Here is an 18,654-nt window from a genome sequence, read left to right on the forward strand (position 1 = left end):
TTTACTTGGTTATTTTATTTAAAAGCACTGAGTTACTTCAGGTTCTATGAAAGAGGAAAACAAAGTTTCTATCTGTGAATTACAAAGCCAGGAAAGGAAAATTTAATACAGCTTTTCTATAAAGTCTGTATCATCCTCTTGAGTTACTTATAAGCATGTGTCATCTAGTTGTGAATGTGCTAAAACCATCTCAACATTTGGGTTGCAACCTCAAAGCAGCATGGTCCAATAGAAAGTCTTGAACCACATACAGTTGCATTCAAATCTCAGATCTATCACTTAGCTAGCAATGACACTTTGGGGAAACACTGAACCTTCTTGAGCATTAAATTTCTTCTGATAGAGACCAGAGAGTATGGTACTTACAAAAGATGGTTACTAAAATAATAAAGCTTAAATATTTCTATATTCTACCTAAGAATTTCACCTATTTCCCATAGAGGACCTATAATAAAGGATTTTGATGAAAGATTAGGTTTTGAGTCTTGATTCTATTATGTACTTAAACTGTATAACCTCTCTAAGCCTCAGTTTCCTCATCTATAGAGAGATAAGAATAGAATCTCCTCACGAAGGCTGTAAAATAGTCTACTCTTTTAAGTCCCTTGTTTCTTTTACTAGATCTTTTTAAGATTTTTGTAGTGGTTGCCTGAGGATTACAGCTAAGATCTTAATTTAAGCAAACTGGTTTGGATTAATGCAAGCTTAATTTCAACAGAATACAAAAACTATGCCCCTTTATAGCTCTACTCTCCCTCTTCTGTGCTATTATTATAGAGATATATCTTCATACAGTATAAGCCCATCAACACTTTACAGTGATTGCCTTATGCACTGTTTTTTAAATCAGACTTAAATTAATTTATCTACTCCTTTTGCAGACTGGATCATCTCAATTGTCTGATCTTTAAGTTCACAGATTTTTTCTTTTGCTGGTTCAGCTTTATTGCCAAGTCCTTCAGTGTATTTTAGTTTTAATTACTGCACTTCTCAACTTCAGAATTTCTATTTGGTTCCTTTTTATAATTTCTGTCTCTTTGTTGATATTCTCCCCTTGGTAAAACATTGTTCTCATACTTTATTTCTTTGGACATGGTTTCATCTAGCTCTTTAATCATATTTATGATCTTCGCTCATAAAGGGGTGATTAAATAAAATCTTTGTCTAGTAAGTTCAATGTATGGGTTTCCTTGAGGTCAGTTTCTATTGACTCCTTTTGTTTCTGTGAATGGGTTATATTGTCTTGTTTCTTTATATGTCTAGTTTTTGGTTAAGAATAGGACATTTAAAAGATAATGTGGCAATTCTGTCCTGCACTAAGTTGCTTCAGTCATGTCCAACTTTTAGTGACCCTACGGGTTGTAGTCCGCCAGGCTCCTCTGTCCATGGGATTCTCCAGGGAAGGATACGTGAGTGGGTTGCCATGCCCTTCTCCAGGGGATCTTCTTGACCCAGGGATTGAACCTGCATCTCTTATGTCTCCTGCATAGGCAGGCAGGTTCTTTACCACTAGTGCCACCTGGGAAACCCAGAAATTAGATTCCTGTCTCCCCTAGGATTTGTTTTGCTGCTGCTATTTGTTTATTTAGTGACCATGTTTTATCTCTGTGCTCTGGGCAATCTCAAAACTTTGCAATGAACTTCATGCACTCCACAAATACTTGATTTAAAAGCTTTAATATATATCACCTCAACTGTCTTTTAAATATCCATGAATTTTAGTCCCTCAGACATTCATTATTTTCCATCTCACCCTTCTGCTAAATGATCTTCATTTTTAATAAACACACCAGAATTAGCGATCAAGTAAAATTATGTGACAAGGGTGAGTAAATTAAAGCAGCATACTTCAAGGGACTCACACCAAGACTATACTGGCCTGAGTATACACTTTAGGAAATCTCTTTTGCCCCACCCTACTCTCAAATCTATTTTGTCACTCAAATATATACTTACAGGCAAAAATAATTAGAGTAGATTTCCTTATAATGGAAGCTGGGGATATAATTGCATAATTTTTGCTGTCCACAAATTATCTGTGAGAATATACATTTTTTCATTTTAATAAATCATTTTAAAGGATATTATTTAACCCAGGATTATACAGATGATCATCTTTATTGGAGTACTGCCATGTGATTTCTGTGCTAATGCTCATGTTTACCAACAGTGGGCCTAGCAGTTTTACTCCAGTGGTCCTAGGTTAATGAGAACAGATCCTGAACTTAAAATGACCGTAAACTGAAAATATAAATGCATAGTTGAAACACAGTGAAGATAAAATGACATCGGTGGATGCTATAATAACAAAGAGAACAGAGTCACTGTAGGTATAAGGTAGTATAGGCACCGAGAACTCGACCCTGAAGAGAATATCATAATTTACATTTCAAGGAGCAATTTAGGGTCAATGGATCATTATCAGCTATTATATTTAATTCATTTTGTCAATTTGAATTTTACTGATTTTATAGATTTGCTTGTGATTAAATAACTGTTTTGGTTTTATACTTGTATAAAAGCCATAAGCATACATTTTTAACCTAGGCTTTTTTATACATATTTATGTAACAATGTAACCAAAATAATCTAAGAGCCTGCCTACAGGAATTTTTGCCCATGAAAAACAGGATCCTAAATTATTCAAAGGTAAAACGTTTCATCACTCTTTCAGTTTTTACTCCTCTATAGGGCATGCCTCCTGCTTAGTTAAATAGCAGGTTTTTGTTTACCAACTGTACCACTCCCATAGTAAAATGGGGCTCTTCCTCGACTGTGGTCCTGATGGCCAAAAGGAAGTGATGATCTGGGCATAGTTTCATAGCTGGAAGCAAGAAGATGTGAAGGGACAAAAAACTGAAGGAGGACACAGAAAGGCTTCTGGGAGAAACTATTAACATGACTGAAATTCAGATCTTTAGGTACGTAAACCAGAAAAACATACATGTCAGTAAATAGGACTATTGAAAATAGAAGAATTTTTGGCATTCCAAGTTAGAATGTAATCTAAAATTTCCCACTTTCATCTTTTTATTGTGTTATTTAAATATCATCTTTTGAGTAGTAAAGTATTGACTGAAGTATTGAAATGCCAGAAAGTACTTAGCATGAAGAATATAAAGCTTTAGTTTTAATTTAGGAAGCATTATTCCAGATATAGGCAATCTGAAAGTTTCTCACATTGAAATTTTAGGGAAGAGTTAATGCACACTTTTTGGATATACAGAACCATTAGTGGAAAGGAGATAGTTTAGTGCTCTTCTGAACTACAACGAGTGGTTGTACTGAATGGGGTCTGATCTTCTATAGCTCAAAGATAGCCTCTGACAGGAATGATCTTAGATATATGGTACATTAACATATGATAGCTACATTTCTTTGCACCTGAATTTTCTATGTAATTTGTACTATGATACAAGGACTTAATTCTATAGCAAAGGAGAACTCTGCTCAATATTATGTTAATAATCTAAATGGGCAAAGAATTTTTAAAAGAATAGATATATGTATATGTGTAACTGAATCACTCTGCTGTACACCAGAAACTAACACAATATGGTTAATCAACTACACTCCAATAAAAAAAAGTTTAAAAATAATTATTCAACTGTTCAGTTCAAAAAAAGTATTTCTTAAGGTCCTACACTGTGCCAAGAATGATGCTAAGGGTTGAGTCTGTGTTTATATGCATGTATTTGAGTACATAACCATGAAGAATTTGGCCAAGTATTGGAGACAAGCATGTAATAGTATGATTTAATTACACAGGGTTCTAGTAGAGAGGCACTGGAACAAACGTGGAGGTTTAAGGAAGATTTTCTGGAGGAAATGATGCCTGAGCACATGTAAAAATCTTAAGAATTACACTGGTCACATTTTAAATTTAAAAAAGTGCCTCAGTTCTTAGCAACTGAAATCAGTACTTATCAATGCTTACCTAAAACTAACATCATTTTGATTATTTTTGTTTTCCTAATAAATCAATTCAGTAGGTTTTAAAATGGTTTTTAAGTTGTACTCTAAAGATGATTTAAGATTACAAATGTTTTCTAAAAAATACAGTAAGGATAAGAACCATAGACATTTTGGTCTTTACATTTAATAAAAGTGGGCTCTGAGCTAAACATGTAAAGCAAAATGTTTTCATATTTTAATAGAGTAGTCAAGTATACAGTGTGGGGGGTGGGGTGGGGGGGGTGGGGACATATCGTTACCCAGTGTAACAAAGCTTTCAAGTATAGAGTCCATGGAAGAGAATTTGGCTTTTCTTATTATAAACATTCGCATGTCCATATTGAAGTCAGTTCCAGCAACAAGCTCTGCTGTGCTCAGCAGTAATCGAACATAGAAAAAGCATTAGCTCAGGACATTCAAAAAAGAAGGAAGGAAGGTCAAGAAAGACAGGATCCATTTTTCAGCAATAACAATAATTCCGCTTCTAAAAGTTACAACTAAGCATTTTTGTACCCACTAAGTAAGACTGCAGGTCTAACAGACTGTGCCTTAAATATCTTTTTAAGTAATGGATTTAAAATTATCAGACAAAAATTAAGTTTCTATTTTTTTATTTCAAATTTCCATGGTACCTATAATCAGATTTCTTTAAAGAGATATAGAGGTTTATTCTGATTTTAAATGCTGCCAATTTGGTAAAAATATTCCAGTTTCTCTCTGTTAGATTTTGATCTCTTAGAGAAAACTATCTGGCTTGTAGGAAATCTATGAAGATGGTGAGTGAATCTTCCTGTAATCAAGAAGTAAAGTTCAGGGAGCTTCTTCAACAACATCTGACTGCTTATTCAGTCCCCTCTGGCAAGAGCCATTAGAGTTTTATGCAAGAGTGCTAATAGCCTCTATGTAGAAGGTGCAATCAAAGCCAAACTAAAAAGGCACTTATTATTATTCTTAGCTCTAATTTCATAGAAGGACAAATAAATTTTAGCCCTAAGTGGGAATCAGCATCCTTAGCCTTCTAAACTCATAACTACCAATAGCCTGAAGACTGAAAGTGTTACATTTAAATGGAATGAGACTGTGTGTGTATATGTGTGTGTGTGTGTGTTCATTCTATGCTTATCACAAAAACACCACACCTTTAATACTCAAAGGCCTTTTAAAAAGCAAGTTAGAAGGTGGAGAGGGAGGTGGGAGGGGGGATCGGGATGGGGAATACATGTAACTCCATGGCTGATTCATGTCAATGTATGACAAAACCCACTGAAATGTTGTGAAGTAATTAGCCTCCAACTAATTAAAAAAAAAAAAAAGCAAGTTAGGAGGTGAGTCAGGAGTCGGGGTCTGAACCCGTCGTCCCCTGCGAGATGTAGGGGATGCGGGTGGCGGTCGGTGCGGCGGTTTTGGCCCCGGTGCTCAGGGGAGGTGGCCACGGCGCCGGCGGCCCAGGGTGTGGCGGGAATGACCTCCTGATTCCCCGGGACTGCCGGCTGTTCGAGCCCCGCCGGGCCCGCGCTCGCCGAGGCGGAGGGTTCGGGAAGCGTGGCCCCAGAGGAGGTACACCGGGTAGGGTGAGGAACGGTGAAGGCTGCGGTGGGCGGCGGTGGGGATGGGGGGTACACAGGAAAGGAAAGTGCGGGTGGCTATGAGGTACCCTCACCTTCAGGCGCCGAGCGGGTCTGATCTGAAGATCATGCCTGGTGGATCCTTTTTGCAAGGAAGAAGAATAATATTTAAAGTGTGGAGGGCGCTTGCACCTGGGGTCCGAAATTGAGGTGCACGGGAATATATAGAATTTAAACCTTCTCTCAGAAGTGTATTGGTAGAGTTAAAGAAGAAGACAGCCAACCAAATGTCATCTGAAATTGTGACTGGCTGATAATCCCAGGACAAAATTAGAGATCACCACTCAAGCATAAGGCCTCCACGAAGATGTATGACTTAAAGGCTTGGGCTGAGTATGTTGTGGAATGGGCTGCAAAGGATGGCTTCCTTACATACGGCTTCCTTACAACAGTTATTTTGGCTCTGACTCCATTGTTTCTAGCAAGTGCTGTGCTGTCTTGGAAACTGGCCAAGATGATTGAGGCCAGGGAAAAGGAGCAAAAGAAACAAAAACGTCAAGAAAATATTGCAAAAGCTAAACAACTAAAAAAGGATTGAAGGAATGAACAGGCTGTGCGTCCAGAGGAAAACTGTTTGGAAAATTATTCATCTTTGAAAGGACCCATTAAGGTTTCTTTTTGGATCTTATGACAGTATTACTAAATGAAGTCTGAGTCTATGGAAGAATCATGTCAGTTCTCACCTGTACTGTAGCAACTTTTCGGCTTCAGTATAGAAGTCTGTTGACAGTTACTGTAAATTGGCATTTATTATGCTACAGATTCTTTTAACTGACTTCATTTGCCTTTTTGCAGCTTATGTATGAATACTAAAATGAAAACATCCTGTGAAGAAAAGTACCTTTAGATTATGAACTCTATTCAAATAATGGCTTAAAATGTGGTCCTGTTCTGGACAAAGGAGATTAAGAATGTAAAAATCAAGAGTTGTTCTGATCTGAAAAGCATGGTTTGGCTTAAAAGATAATGGTGTATTAATTATATCTCTTATCATTATTACTTATTTCTTGGAATAGCATCATTTCTGGTTTCCTCAAAGCAAAATAATATTATTCAATGAGTATTTCTCTATTTTCTGTATTTTTCTTATTTTAGCTTTGGAGATACTGGTAATTATCAGATAGTCTGCATTTTTAAATATCTAGTTTTATAAACAATCTTCTTGTTATCTTGACTATGTAGAATACCACCTACTGGATATAATCATTTTTGTACTCATGAACACTGCCCTTTTCTTAGAGATGACCTGAGTAACACTATGATTTAAAGCTTAAGAGTAAAAATGCCAAACCCGTAGTACCTTGGAACCACTTTATTCTCACTTGTGCTAAGTAGAAATGTGAAGTAGTTAACATGTCTAATCAGATAATTTGCTGATTATATAGATACCACTTTTGCTTTTTATTCTATTCTTTGTTTTAATTCATGTGGTGGTGATGTCCTTTACTTTATGGTCAGACAGGTTCACGGTCTGAGGTAATGAGGTTAGTATCAAAATTAAAATTTCAACTTTCTTTTAAGGAACTTTTAAAGAGTTATAGTTATTCATGTCATAAACAGTAAAGAAAGTCTTAACATTTGGAAAATTTTTGTTTGCATTGTATTAATTGTGTGAAAAAGGTGTAAATTATGTCAAAATGAGAATGTTAGAAATAAAGAGGTAAAGGATATTTCCTTCAGTCAAATAGTATAATTGGAACTTTTTACTCTTTAACATGGCTTTTTAAAATGCATCATTGATAATTTTGTTTTCAATAATTAATAGCTTATTAATGTTTTCCTCACCTCTAATAATGAATTTTAAATTGCAAAAAATTATCCAATAGCTTTAATTTAAAAATGAAACTAGATATTGAAATAAATTTGATACTTTAATAAATAAATAAATAAAAAGCAAGTTAGTATTTTATTTGATATGAATGGGTTTGATCAGACACATGCAAGTCTTCAAAATGCAGTTTCCAAATATTAGTTTAATATCAAAGAAAATAATGTATGTAATGAGGTTAATATCAATATAATGTGTGGAAAATAATAAGTAGTCAATGAATAAGACTATTTTGATATTTTTATTCTCCTTTAAGGGGTCACAGGCCATCTGGATCTTGTTAAATATTGTATCTCCAATAAAAGGCACATAGAGGGCCCTGAGTAAATATCTGTTAAATTATCAATGAATGTGCCCTGCAAAGAAAATGTGAGCTAACCATACTATATCTTCCATATCTAAAGTAGTATGTAAGAGAATATAAGTACTTAATAAAAATATGTTGAATGTCAGTTTGTTTGGTATAAAATATGAACTACAACTCTGTTAATGTATCATCACTATCTTTGGCATTAACTATCTTATCCGTTTAATGATCCATTCTTTTCTTCAACTTTTGACTGTTCTGAGGAGTTATTTAAATAGCACAAAATAAAAATGTGCAATTTACCATGAATAAAAAATTAAAATAATATTAAATTAAGAGTATTACATTCATCCAAACTGTTGCTCTTATAGGTATATTTATTTAATTTTAAAACACAGCTTTGATAACATCAGGAATAGGTACTTTTGTACACTGCTTTCCAGAGTATAAATTGATATAATCTTTGTGGAAGGTAATGCGTCTATACGGAAAATATTAACAAATCTTTGTTTTTGACCAGGGAACACATTTCTTAAAGGCTGTCTTAAGGAAGTTATCAAAGAGGTATACAAAAATTAGTATTAAAAACTCCTCAAAAAAAAATAAATAAATAGAAAATCTTCACTACAGATTTATATAAATGGACAAAAAGGGACATGAAAATCTATGGCATGTTAATATAATAAAATACTATGCAGTCATTAAACTCATTTTCAAGTAATATTAAAAGGCAAGAATATTTCAAAATGTATTTTATATGAAAAAAGTACTTGTGAAAACAAAATGATACCGATTTTGAAGCATGTATATACAATATATGCATAGAAAAAATTAGAAGGTATCAGGATAATGCTCCCCTCATAGAACGAGTTAGGAGGTTCTCCCTCTGTGTTTTTTGGAAGAATTTGTTAATTCTTCAAATATGTGGGAGAATTCACCTATGAAGCCATCTGGTACTACATTTTTCTACAGTGGAATTTTTTTTTACTATGATTCAATCACTTTATTTATTATAAAATTGTTTAGATTTTTCTATTTCTTCTTCAGTTAGTTTTGAGTTTGTGTTTTTAGGAATCTGTCCATTCTGTCTAGGTTATTTATTGGTATCTGTTTATAGTATTCTCTTATAATCCTGATTTCTATAAGATTGGTAGTAATATCACACTTTCATTCCTGATTTTAGTAATTTAAATCTTTTTTTTGGGGGGGGGGGTGGGATGAGGGGAGCTATCAGTGTAGTGGATTGAATGGTGGCCCATAATAGATATATCCATGTCTTACGACTTCCCTGGAGCTTCAGTGGGTAGGAATCTGTGTTTTCACTGTCAAGCATGGCGGTTCAATCCCTGGTTGGGCAACTAAAATCCTGTAAGCTCTGTGCGGTCAAAAAAAAAAAAAAAAAAAGAAAAGATATACCCATGTCTTAACTCCTCAAACCTATAAAACCAATCTTATTTGGAAAAAGGGGTTTTACACATGTAATTAAGACTCCCATCTGTTCTTTTACACGAGACAGTAGAGAAATAGACATGGAAAAGTGAGGTGAAAACAGAAGCACAGTGATGCCAGTCTACATGCCAAGGGCTGCTAGGAACTTCCAGCAACCACAAGAAACTTGCAGAGGTATGGAATGGCTTTTCTCCCCTCAGAACTTCCGCAAAGAACCAATCCTGTTGACAGCTTGATTTTATACTTCTGGCTTCCAGAGTTGTGAGAGAAATAAATTTTTGTTGTTTTAAGCCACCATATTTGTGATAATTTGTTACGGCAGCGGTAGGAGAGAAATATAGTCAGTCTACCTAAAGGTCTGTCAATTTTGTTGACCTTTTCAGAGAACCAACTTCTGGTTTTGCTGATTCTATTGTTTTTCTATTTTCTACCTCATTTATCTCTGCTCTAATGTTTATTATTTCCTTCCTTCTTCTTGTTTTGGTTTAGTATCCTCTCATTTTTCTAGTTCCTTAAAATGGAAGGTTAGGTTAGTGATTTGAGATCTTTCTTCTTTTTTAATGTATGTGTTTACACCTATTACGCTTCCCTGATAGCTCAGTTGGTAAAGAATCCACCATTACAATGCAGGAGACTCTGGTTCAATTCCTGGGTTGGGAAGATCCTGTGGAGAAGAGATAGGCTACCCACTCCAGTATCTGGCCTCGAGAATTGGACATGACTGAGTGACTTTCACTTAAACCTAATTAGGCTCTGAAAATCAACCAAAAGCAAACAATAAATTGAAAAACTGTTGACCTCTGTGTAAGCATAGTGGCAATGTGAGGCATTCTTGCCTAGGGTTGGTCCCATCTCCATTCAGTTAAGTAATAGTTCTATCAGGATAATGGTGGCAATGAAAACCAGCAGGTTCACTGCCAGAGAGACTAACTTGATTTGGAGCAAAGGGTTAAAAAGCTCATGTCCAGAGGGTTGGTTTTTTTTTTTATTTTTTAGATAGGCAAGAAGTGGATTTATTCAGAGAGAAACACACTCCACAAAGTGTGGGCTATCACAGAGGGTGAGTATCCTGTCTAGAGAGATTTAACAAAAGTAGTGATCTTCATAGGAAGTGCATCAGGAAAACCAGTAGCTCTGCTAGTCTGAGACTGTGGTCCTAGTTGGGGTGATCATGTGACCAGCAGATTAGCCAGAAATTTAACATAAAGATCCTGGAAATGAAAGAGCAGAAACTTTCTATGTATCCCTAACTGATAGTGAAGCATGAGGTAGATGCCAACCCATGATCCCCACCTCCCACCATAAAGCAACCGGAGATTCATTCTCTATTGACCCAGACTCCAAGACAAGAATAACAGGACAATTAAGGGAGGAGGCTGGGCCCTGCCCAGACCACATGTCTCTTATTCCTGAAGTCCTAAAACCTCCTTGACCATATGTGCACATTAAAGCTACTTGCAGGCCAAAGAGGGAAGTAATGTCAAGGGATGAGCTACCCATATGCCTCTTTGGTAGGATCCTTCTTGGTTAAGAAATGTGTGCGCACACATGGAAGGATCCTAAGATATACCAAATATGGACTGTGAATAAGGCAAATCAAAATGACTGCCCAAAGGAAAACCAGAAGAAATGCCCCATATAAATGATTTAAACTGCCATGAGGGAGTGACTCAGGGACTCTCCCTCTGAGGCTGCCCATGTGTCTATCCACACATAACATACTCTTTTTTCCTCTTAATAAATACTTTACTTGCTTCACTACTTTCTGTCTTTCTGGAAATTCTCTTCTGCAAAGCTGTAGGACGAGGGCCCTTGTCACTGACCACTCATCTAGTGGCTAGGATCTGGTGCTTTTACCGCCGCAACATGGCCTCAATTTCTGGCTGGGAATCCAAGCCCTGCTCCAAGCCTTTGCAGGCTGAGGCCACCCAAGATTAATAGGAAGGCTATTTGTATTTCCAGATGAGACCTTAGAAGGCACAGGAGGAAAAAAGCAAGGTAAGAAGTCCTAGACTTTGAATACACTCCCCAGTAAAAAACACATCCACCCAAAAGGTAAAAGCCTTATTGGTTTGACGTATTTGAGCACAATTTCTGACCAATCACAGACTGACTACCAAACTATGCAGACTCAGGGATGAATCACTGAGGTCCAGGTTTAAAAATAAGAATAAAAAAAGATAATTAGCCTCCAACTAATAAAAAAATAAATAAATTAAAAAAAATAAAATAAAATAAGGAAAAATAAACAAATAAATAAATAAAAAAAAGAATAAAAAAAGAAACTGAGCAAAGATACCAGTAGCAGCATACAGCAGAATAGACAGATTCTGCAGAACTAGTCTGGGCAAGCAATGACACAACCACCTACCCAACTCAACAAAAACAACCCTTGGCGGGTAGGGCGGGGTAAAGAACCCAGATCTTTCTTTTGTAATCTCAAAAGTCCAATTTTCAACAAAAAATTATGAGACACGCAAAGAAACGTTAAAATGTCTCCCATACTCAGAGAAAAAAAGGAGGCAATAAATATTGCCTGAGTAGGCCAATATATTTGATTTAGTAGAAGCAGACCTTAAAGCAAGTTTTATAAAATGTTCAAAGGTAGGACCTTCCCTGGTGGTCCAGTGGTTAACACACTGTGTTCCCAATGCAGGCAGCCTGGGTTCGATCCCTGGCCAGGGAACTAGATCCCACGTACTGCAACTAAGATCCACTGCAGCCAAATAAATAAATAATTAGAAAAAAAAATGTTCAAAGAAAATTTTGTTCAAAGAATTAAAAGGAAAATATAATAACCACTTAATGAATAAGGACTCTCCATAGCTGGGTATCTATCCATTGAGAAATAAACGCAACAAAAGACGCAAAGACTTGTACATGAATATTAATAGCAGCTACTAAAAATAGCCAAAACCCAGAAAAATCCCAAATGCCTATCGACTGGTGAATTGATAAACAAAAATGTGACTTTCCATGTAATACAGTATTAATCAAAAATAAAGAAGAATGAACTACTGATACATGGTACAAAGTTGATGAAATCTCAAAAAATATCATGCTAAGTAAAAGAAGCCAAACACAAAAAGCCACAAATTGTACGATTCCATTTATATAAAATCTACAGAAAAAGCAATCCACAGACACATAAAACAGATTGGTGGTTGTCTGGGGCTGACAGTGGGAGCTGGCATCAGCCGCAAACAGGTACGAAGGAACTTTTAGGGGTGACAGAAGTTTTCTAAAATGAAATTGTAAATTTTATAAATTTTCTTGACTGAACTGTGTATTTATCATGGGTGAATTTTATGGTATGAAAATTATCTTAATAAAGCTGTTTTTAAAAAAACTGTCAATATATTAATAAATAGTTACATTCATGTGCATTATGAAAAAATATGCAAGGAATATAAGGAAAATATATCCAAAAAAGCAACAGACACTATATAATAGAAAAAAAAAGATGTTCCACATCAGCAGGAAGAAAATCATAAACATTAACTGAACAATGTAAGAAAAAAATCCTAAAAATATAGGTATCTACCACTTTCTGAAAGCTTGCTTGATGCTACTTCACTTTCATGAAAGGCTTACATTAGTATATATTTTTTGCTAACTGAAAGAAATTTAAAGAGGATTTTCACTTTAAAAAAGAGAGAGAGAGAAAGCAAAAATAGCATTCAGCATTTGTTTTGGAGTGAGCTGTTACAGAGGCAGTGCACATCCCAAGCTGCAAGAGTGGCACTGACAAGTCCTTCCCCAGAAACTACACTCAGCCTCTTAGCACCAAGCCACCGGAGCTTTGAACCCTGCCTGTTAGCAGCTGTGTTTTATTTACTCTGTGCATTTGTTAGCAAGATGTGTCCTAAGGTAACTGCTTCTTTGTTTTACACCACTTTGGCTTATAAAAGGTTTCATAGAAACACTCTACTTTCGGTTGACAGGGGAAATCTGTACTGAGATGAGAAGACTCAAGATTAAAATATATCATCCAAGTAATCTATAAATTAAATGTAATCCCAATTAAAATACAACATAGGACAATAAGCTGACTCTAAAGGTAACAGAGAAGGACCATTACAAATCAATATAATTTTGAAGAACAGACAGTGTGATATTGGACAGGAACAGACAAAAAGACCAATGAAACAATCCCAAAACCAAGAAATAAATGTGCATGTATAAAGGAACTGATTCATAAGAGAAGTCAGTCCAAATCAGATTGTTCAACAGATTTATAATAGAGACAAGTCCAAATTTGACTGTTCAACAAATGGTATTGGGACAAATGGTTATCTAGAAAGAGGATATATAGAATTCCTACCTTAAACCAATACAGGTAAATTACAAAAGGATTAAAGACTAACTCTACAAAAAAAAATTTAGAACATCTAGAAGAAAATATAGATTAATACCCATATGATTTCTAGGCAGAAGCATAAAAAATACAATAATGGAAAAGAATGGTAATTTATGATTACATAAAAATTCAAATCTTCTGTTCATAGATATAAATTTAAAAGAATTAGACTTTGTTACTTTTGCGGTGGTGGTGGGGTGGGGGTTGACCTGCGCTGCACAGCATGGAGGATCTTAAGTTCTCCAACCAGGAATGGAACCCACTAAGATTCCTGCAGTGGCAGCATCACTGAACCACAGGGGAATTTCCTGGACTTTGTTACCTTTAATATATAACAGACAATTAGTATCCATGACATAAAAAGAATTCCTACATATCCATAAGAAAAACATAACAGGACATCCCTCATGGTCCAGTGGTTAAGAATCTGCCTGCCAATCCAGGAGACATGGGTTTGATTCCTCATCTGGGAAGATTCCACATGCTGTGGAGCAACTAAGCCCATGTGCCACAATTACTGAAGCCGGCACACTGCAGAGCCAGTGCTCCGCAACAACAGAAGCCACTGCAAGAGAAACTTGCACACTGCAACTAGACAGCAGCTCCTGCTCGCCGCAACCTGAGAAATCCCCATGTGCAGCAACGAAGACTCAGCATAGTCAAAAGTAAACAAAATTTTAAAAACATTTTAAAAAATAGAAAAATGATGAAGGATATGAGTAAGCAATTTATAGCAGAAAAAACAGGAATGATGAACAATGTTCAATTTTACTAGTGATAAGGGAAATGAAAATAGAAAATACCATTTAAAACCCAACAACTGGTAAAAATTAAAATATTTGCAATATTATGCCCTGAGGAGGATGTGGGAAAATGGGTACACCTATACAGTACTGGAGACAGTCTGCAGTGGTACAGTTCTTTGGGTAGTACTAGATTATGTATATAGTCTGTGGTTCAGTAACTTCAGGGGCAGACACATGTGTATATGAAAATATGTACAAGAATGTTCACAGGAGCATCATTTTAATAGTAAACTATTAGAAATCACTCAAATACTTTCAATAGCATATGTAAATCAAATGCAGTTTATAAAGAGGCACTTAATACAGAAGCTAAAATGAAGGAGTTATATATATTTAGATAAATTTCAAAATCATAATGTGTTAATTAAAAATTTTAAGTTGCAGAATAAGCACAAGACCATGCCACTGTATACAGTTCCTTTAAAGGCACATAGCAATACTGTAAACTGCTTATGAATATATACTTTGTGAATTTGTAAAAAGTATTGAAAACATGGTTAGAATAAAAGATGGTAACTTCAGAACAGTGGCTGTCCCTAGGATAGAAACAAGGGAACAAGAAAAGAAGAAATGGAAGGGATGAGTCACAAAGGGATTTAAACTATATCTGTATCTGATTTCCTTAAAAAATTTTTATCTAAATCTAAATTTGCTAATTTTAGTAATGGACACATGAACACCTGTAATATTATTTTTTGTATTTTTCTATATGTTTGAAATATTTTATAATTCGTTAATGTTGAAATAGGAAATTTGTTTACTACTGAACAAAAGTCCAAGATGCCTGACAGAAAGGTTTGAGAGAGAAAGTATTCGTGAGAGATTGTATCAGGATAAAGCACAGAATGGCATGGTATATACTGGTATGGTACAGCACAGATGTTCTGCATGACTCAAGTCTTGGTTGGGACTTAAAATTCTGTAGAAAACACATCTACAGCTAATTTAGGGGTTTTGAAAAAAATCTCTTCTGCTTCTTCATTTTCTCTAATTTCAGTACTCATTAAGGTTTCTATGTTTGATTACAGAAAGGCAATAGAGGTAAAATTCACACACCTTTGTTAGTTATTAACAGCTGTAATTAAAGGGGAGAAAACCGAAGAGAATTATTGATGAGGTTTATAGATGCACAACAGAAATACATTAATTCACCTTTCATTTATACCGATAACTGATTCTGATTTATAATCTGGGCAGCTATCTTCTGGTCAGCTTTACTCCCAGGACTTAACACTACTGACACTCTCACTCTGTTGTGTACTTTACTGTGTACATGAATGGAAAATAGGGAAACTGCTATGGAATAGTATTTCACTTATTGCTTAGCATTATATAGCTTAAAACTATAAATTATATTAAAGTATATAATATAAAAACAATATACATAATAAAATTAAAAACATACATAATATATATAGTTAAATTCAAATCAAATGGGCAGAAGTAACTACAGTGTCATCTAAAATACGCTTCTGAGGGAAACATTATAGCTTAGTCACTCTTGTGTGGTAGAGTGGTATATAAAACACAAATATCAGTTTATTCCAGAGACAGCATCAGAAACTAACAGGGAATTTGAAAACTGTACACTATATACAAAGAGCAGCTAGAACAGAGGAACAGAATTTTATGGGGTTGGAGGACTATATGGGAAATCATTTTTCTCAAAAATCATATATAATCTCACTATTTAGAAATAATCACTTCTAAATATTCTAAATATTTAGATGACTATCCTGTCTGAACATGTATTTATACAATAGACTTAAAAAATAAATTTCATACTATATCTTGTATATTATTTATGATTCACTTAAAGTTAGTATAGTGTTATTTTCCATGTCATTAAATAATCTTCTACAACATAATTTAAAGATGAATTATAGCATATAACATCTAGATATATCTTAATCATTGTTTACATTTTGTATTACATATTTATATCATAAATTGTTATATATAACATTCTATTTGTTATTAAATAATTATATTTAAAGCATATTACATCAAATTATCAAATATTTTATTTTTAAACATTTAGTTCCTTTTAATTTTTCATCTCATTGTAATCTCATGCATGTGGATAAATATTTTCACAGATATTTATTTACACACTTAGAATAAATTTCTAGGATGTAATTGCTGAGTCAAAGAAACAAAAATACACTTGGTTTCTCTTCTAAGAGTTTTGAAAATTTAGCTCTCAGATTCACTTGAATTTTATACAAGATGTGAGGTAGAGACCCAACTTAATTCCTCTCCACGTGGCCATTCAATTGTCCTAGCATCATCCGTTGAAAGACTACTCTTTTCTTCATCAAACTCTTGCCTTAATATCCCTGTCAAAACTCAAATGGCTATATAGGTACTGTCACTAGTTTTTCATTTCTATCTCCAGCAATACTGAGATATAATTAACATATAACATTGTATAAGTTTAAGATGTACCATGTGTTGATTTGATATATTATATATCGATATTATAAAATGATCACCACCATACAGCATTAGCTGACACTTCCATTCTGTTACATAATTGCCATTTATTTTTTGTGGTGAGAACATTTAAGATCTACTCTTTCAGCAGCTTTCAAGTATATAACATTAAGAGCTTTGTACCTTAGATCACCAAAGCGTATTCATCTTGTAACTAGAAGTTTGTGCCTTTTGATCAATATCTATTTTCCCCACCTCCTAGGTCATGGTAACTACCACTCCACTCTGTTTCTATGAGTTCTGCATTTTAGATTCCACATATTAATATGAATATAAGTAATATACAGTATTTGTCCTTCTCTATCTGATTTTACTTAGCACAATACCCTCAAGCTTCATCCAAATTGTCACAAATAATAGGATTTCCTCAGTTCTCGTGGTGAACTAATATTCCATTGGGTATATACACCACACTTTATCCACTCATTCATCAGTATATACTTAAGTGGTTTCCATATCCTAGCCATTGTAAATAATGCTAGAGTGAACCCAGGGTACAGATACTCCTTTAAGATCCTGTTTTTGTTGGATATATAACCAGAAGTGGGATTGCTGAATCATATGGTATTCCTAGTGATCTACTGGGAAACTTCCATGCTGTTTTCCAAAGCGGTTATACTAATTTACATTCTCACCAACAGTTCACAAGAGCTCCATTTTCTTGACATCCTCACCATCACTTGTTTTCTCTTGTCTTTTTGATGATAGCCATCCTAATGAGTATGCAATGATATCTCATTGTGGTTTTGATATGATTTGAATTTTCCTGATGATTAGTGGTTTGAGTATGTTTTCATGTACCTGTTGTCCATTTTTATGTGTTCTTTGGAAAGATGTCTATTTAGTTTCTCTGTCCATTTTTTACCTGAGGTTTTTAGGGGCTTGGTTTTTTACTTTTGCTATTGAACTGCATGATTTCTTTATATATTGTGGATGTGAATCCCTTACCTATGATTTGCAAATATTTTCTCCCATTCTATAGGTTGCCTTCTCGTTGTGTGGATAGTTTCTTTTGCTGTTCAGAAGCTTTTTAGTTTGATGTAGTCCTACTTATTTAAATGTCTTTGCTTTTGTTGCTTATGCTTTTGGTGTCATATCTAAAAAAATCTGCCAAGACCAATGTGAAACAGCTTTTTCCTATGTTTTCTTCTAGGAGTTTTATGATATCAGGTCTTATGCTTAAGTCTTTAATCCATATTGAGTTAATTTTTGTATATGGTATAAAGTAGGGGGTCCAATTTCTTCTGTATACAGTTAAATCCAGTTTTCCCAAAACCATTTATTGAAGTGGCTATCCTTTTCCCCTTGAATATTTTTGGTTCCTTTGTCAAATATTAGTTAGACTTATATATGAAAGTATTATCTCCTTTTTTAAAAACTCAGTTTGTAACTTTTTCTTATTTCTTTTAGGATGTTTTAATTTTTCTTACTGATTTATAAGAACCCTTAACTCCTACACTGTCATCTACCTTATCAGATATTTAGAAACAGTACAGATAGTGGTTGTGGTAGAAACTATCTGTTGTCCACCAAAATCTGTTCTCCCTTTTTTCTTGGGCACATGGGATTATACTTCCTGGCTTCCCCTGCTGTTAGGTGTGGGCCTTGGGAGCCAACACAAACGTGAACAGGAGTAACATATGCCACTTTCAGCACTACATCTTAAGATCTAGTATGTCTTTGCTCTTCAGAGAAAGGTTCTCTTTCCTGTACCCTTTAGCTAGAAGGTAAATAAGTCAAGATCCAGGTTTGGCCAAACAGGTGATTTGAGAAAGTGGTAGAGTCATCTTGCTACCTGGGTACTTGAATAATTTCCTGAGGCAGAACAT

General features: G+C 34.8%; 2 protein-coding genes across 4 annotated transcripts in view; one reads left to right on the top strand and one right to left on the bottom strand.

The window, feature by feature from the left end:
• FCHSD2 (FCH and double SH3 domains 2) overlaps window positions 1-18,654 on the bottom strand; it is a 268,065-nt gene that overhangs the window by 78,120 nt on the left and 171,291 nt on the right. The gene's annotated exons all lie outside the window — the stretch shown is intronic.
• LOC122450110 (small integral membrane protein 15-like) lies at window positions 5,887-6,117 on the top strand. Its single transcript, XM_043482274.1, has one exon. It carries the CDS (start codon window positions 5,887-5,889, stop codon window positions 6,115-6,117), a length of 231 nt encoding a protein of 76 aa, XP_043338209.1.

Source organism: Cervus canadensis, chromosome 11, assembly GCF_019320065.1.
Source record: "Cervus canadensis isolate Bull #8, Minnesota chromosome 11, ASM1932006v1, whole genome shotgun sequence".
NCBI classification, from domain to species: Eukaryota; Metazoa; Chordata; class Mammalia; order Artiodactyla; family Cervidae; genus Cervus; species Cervus canadensis.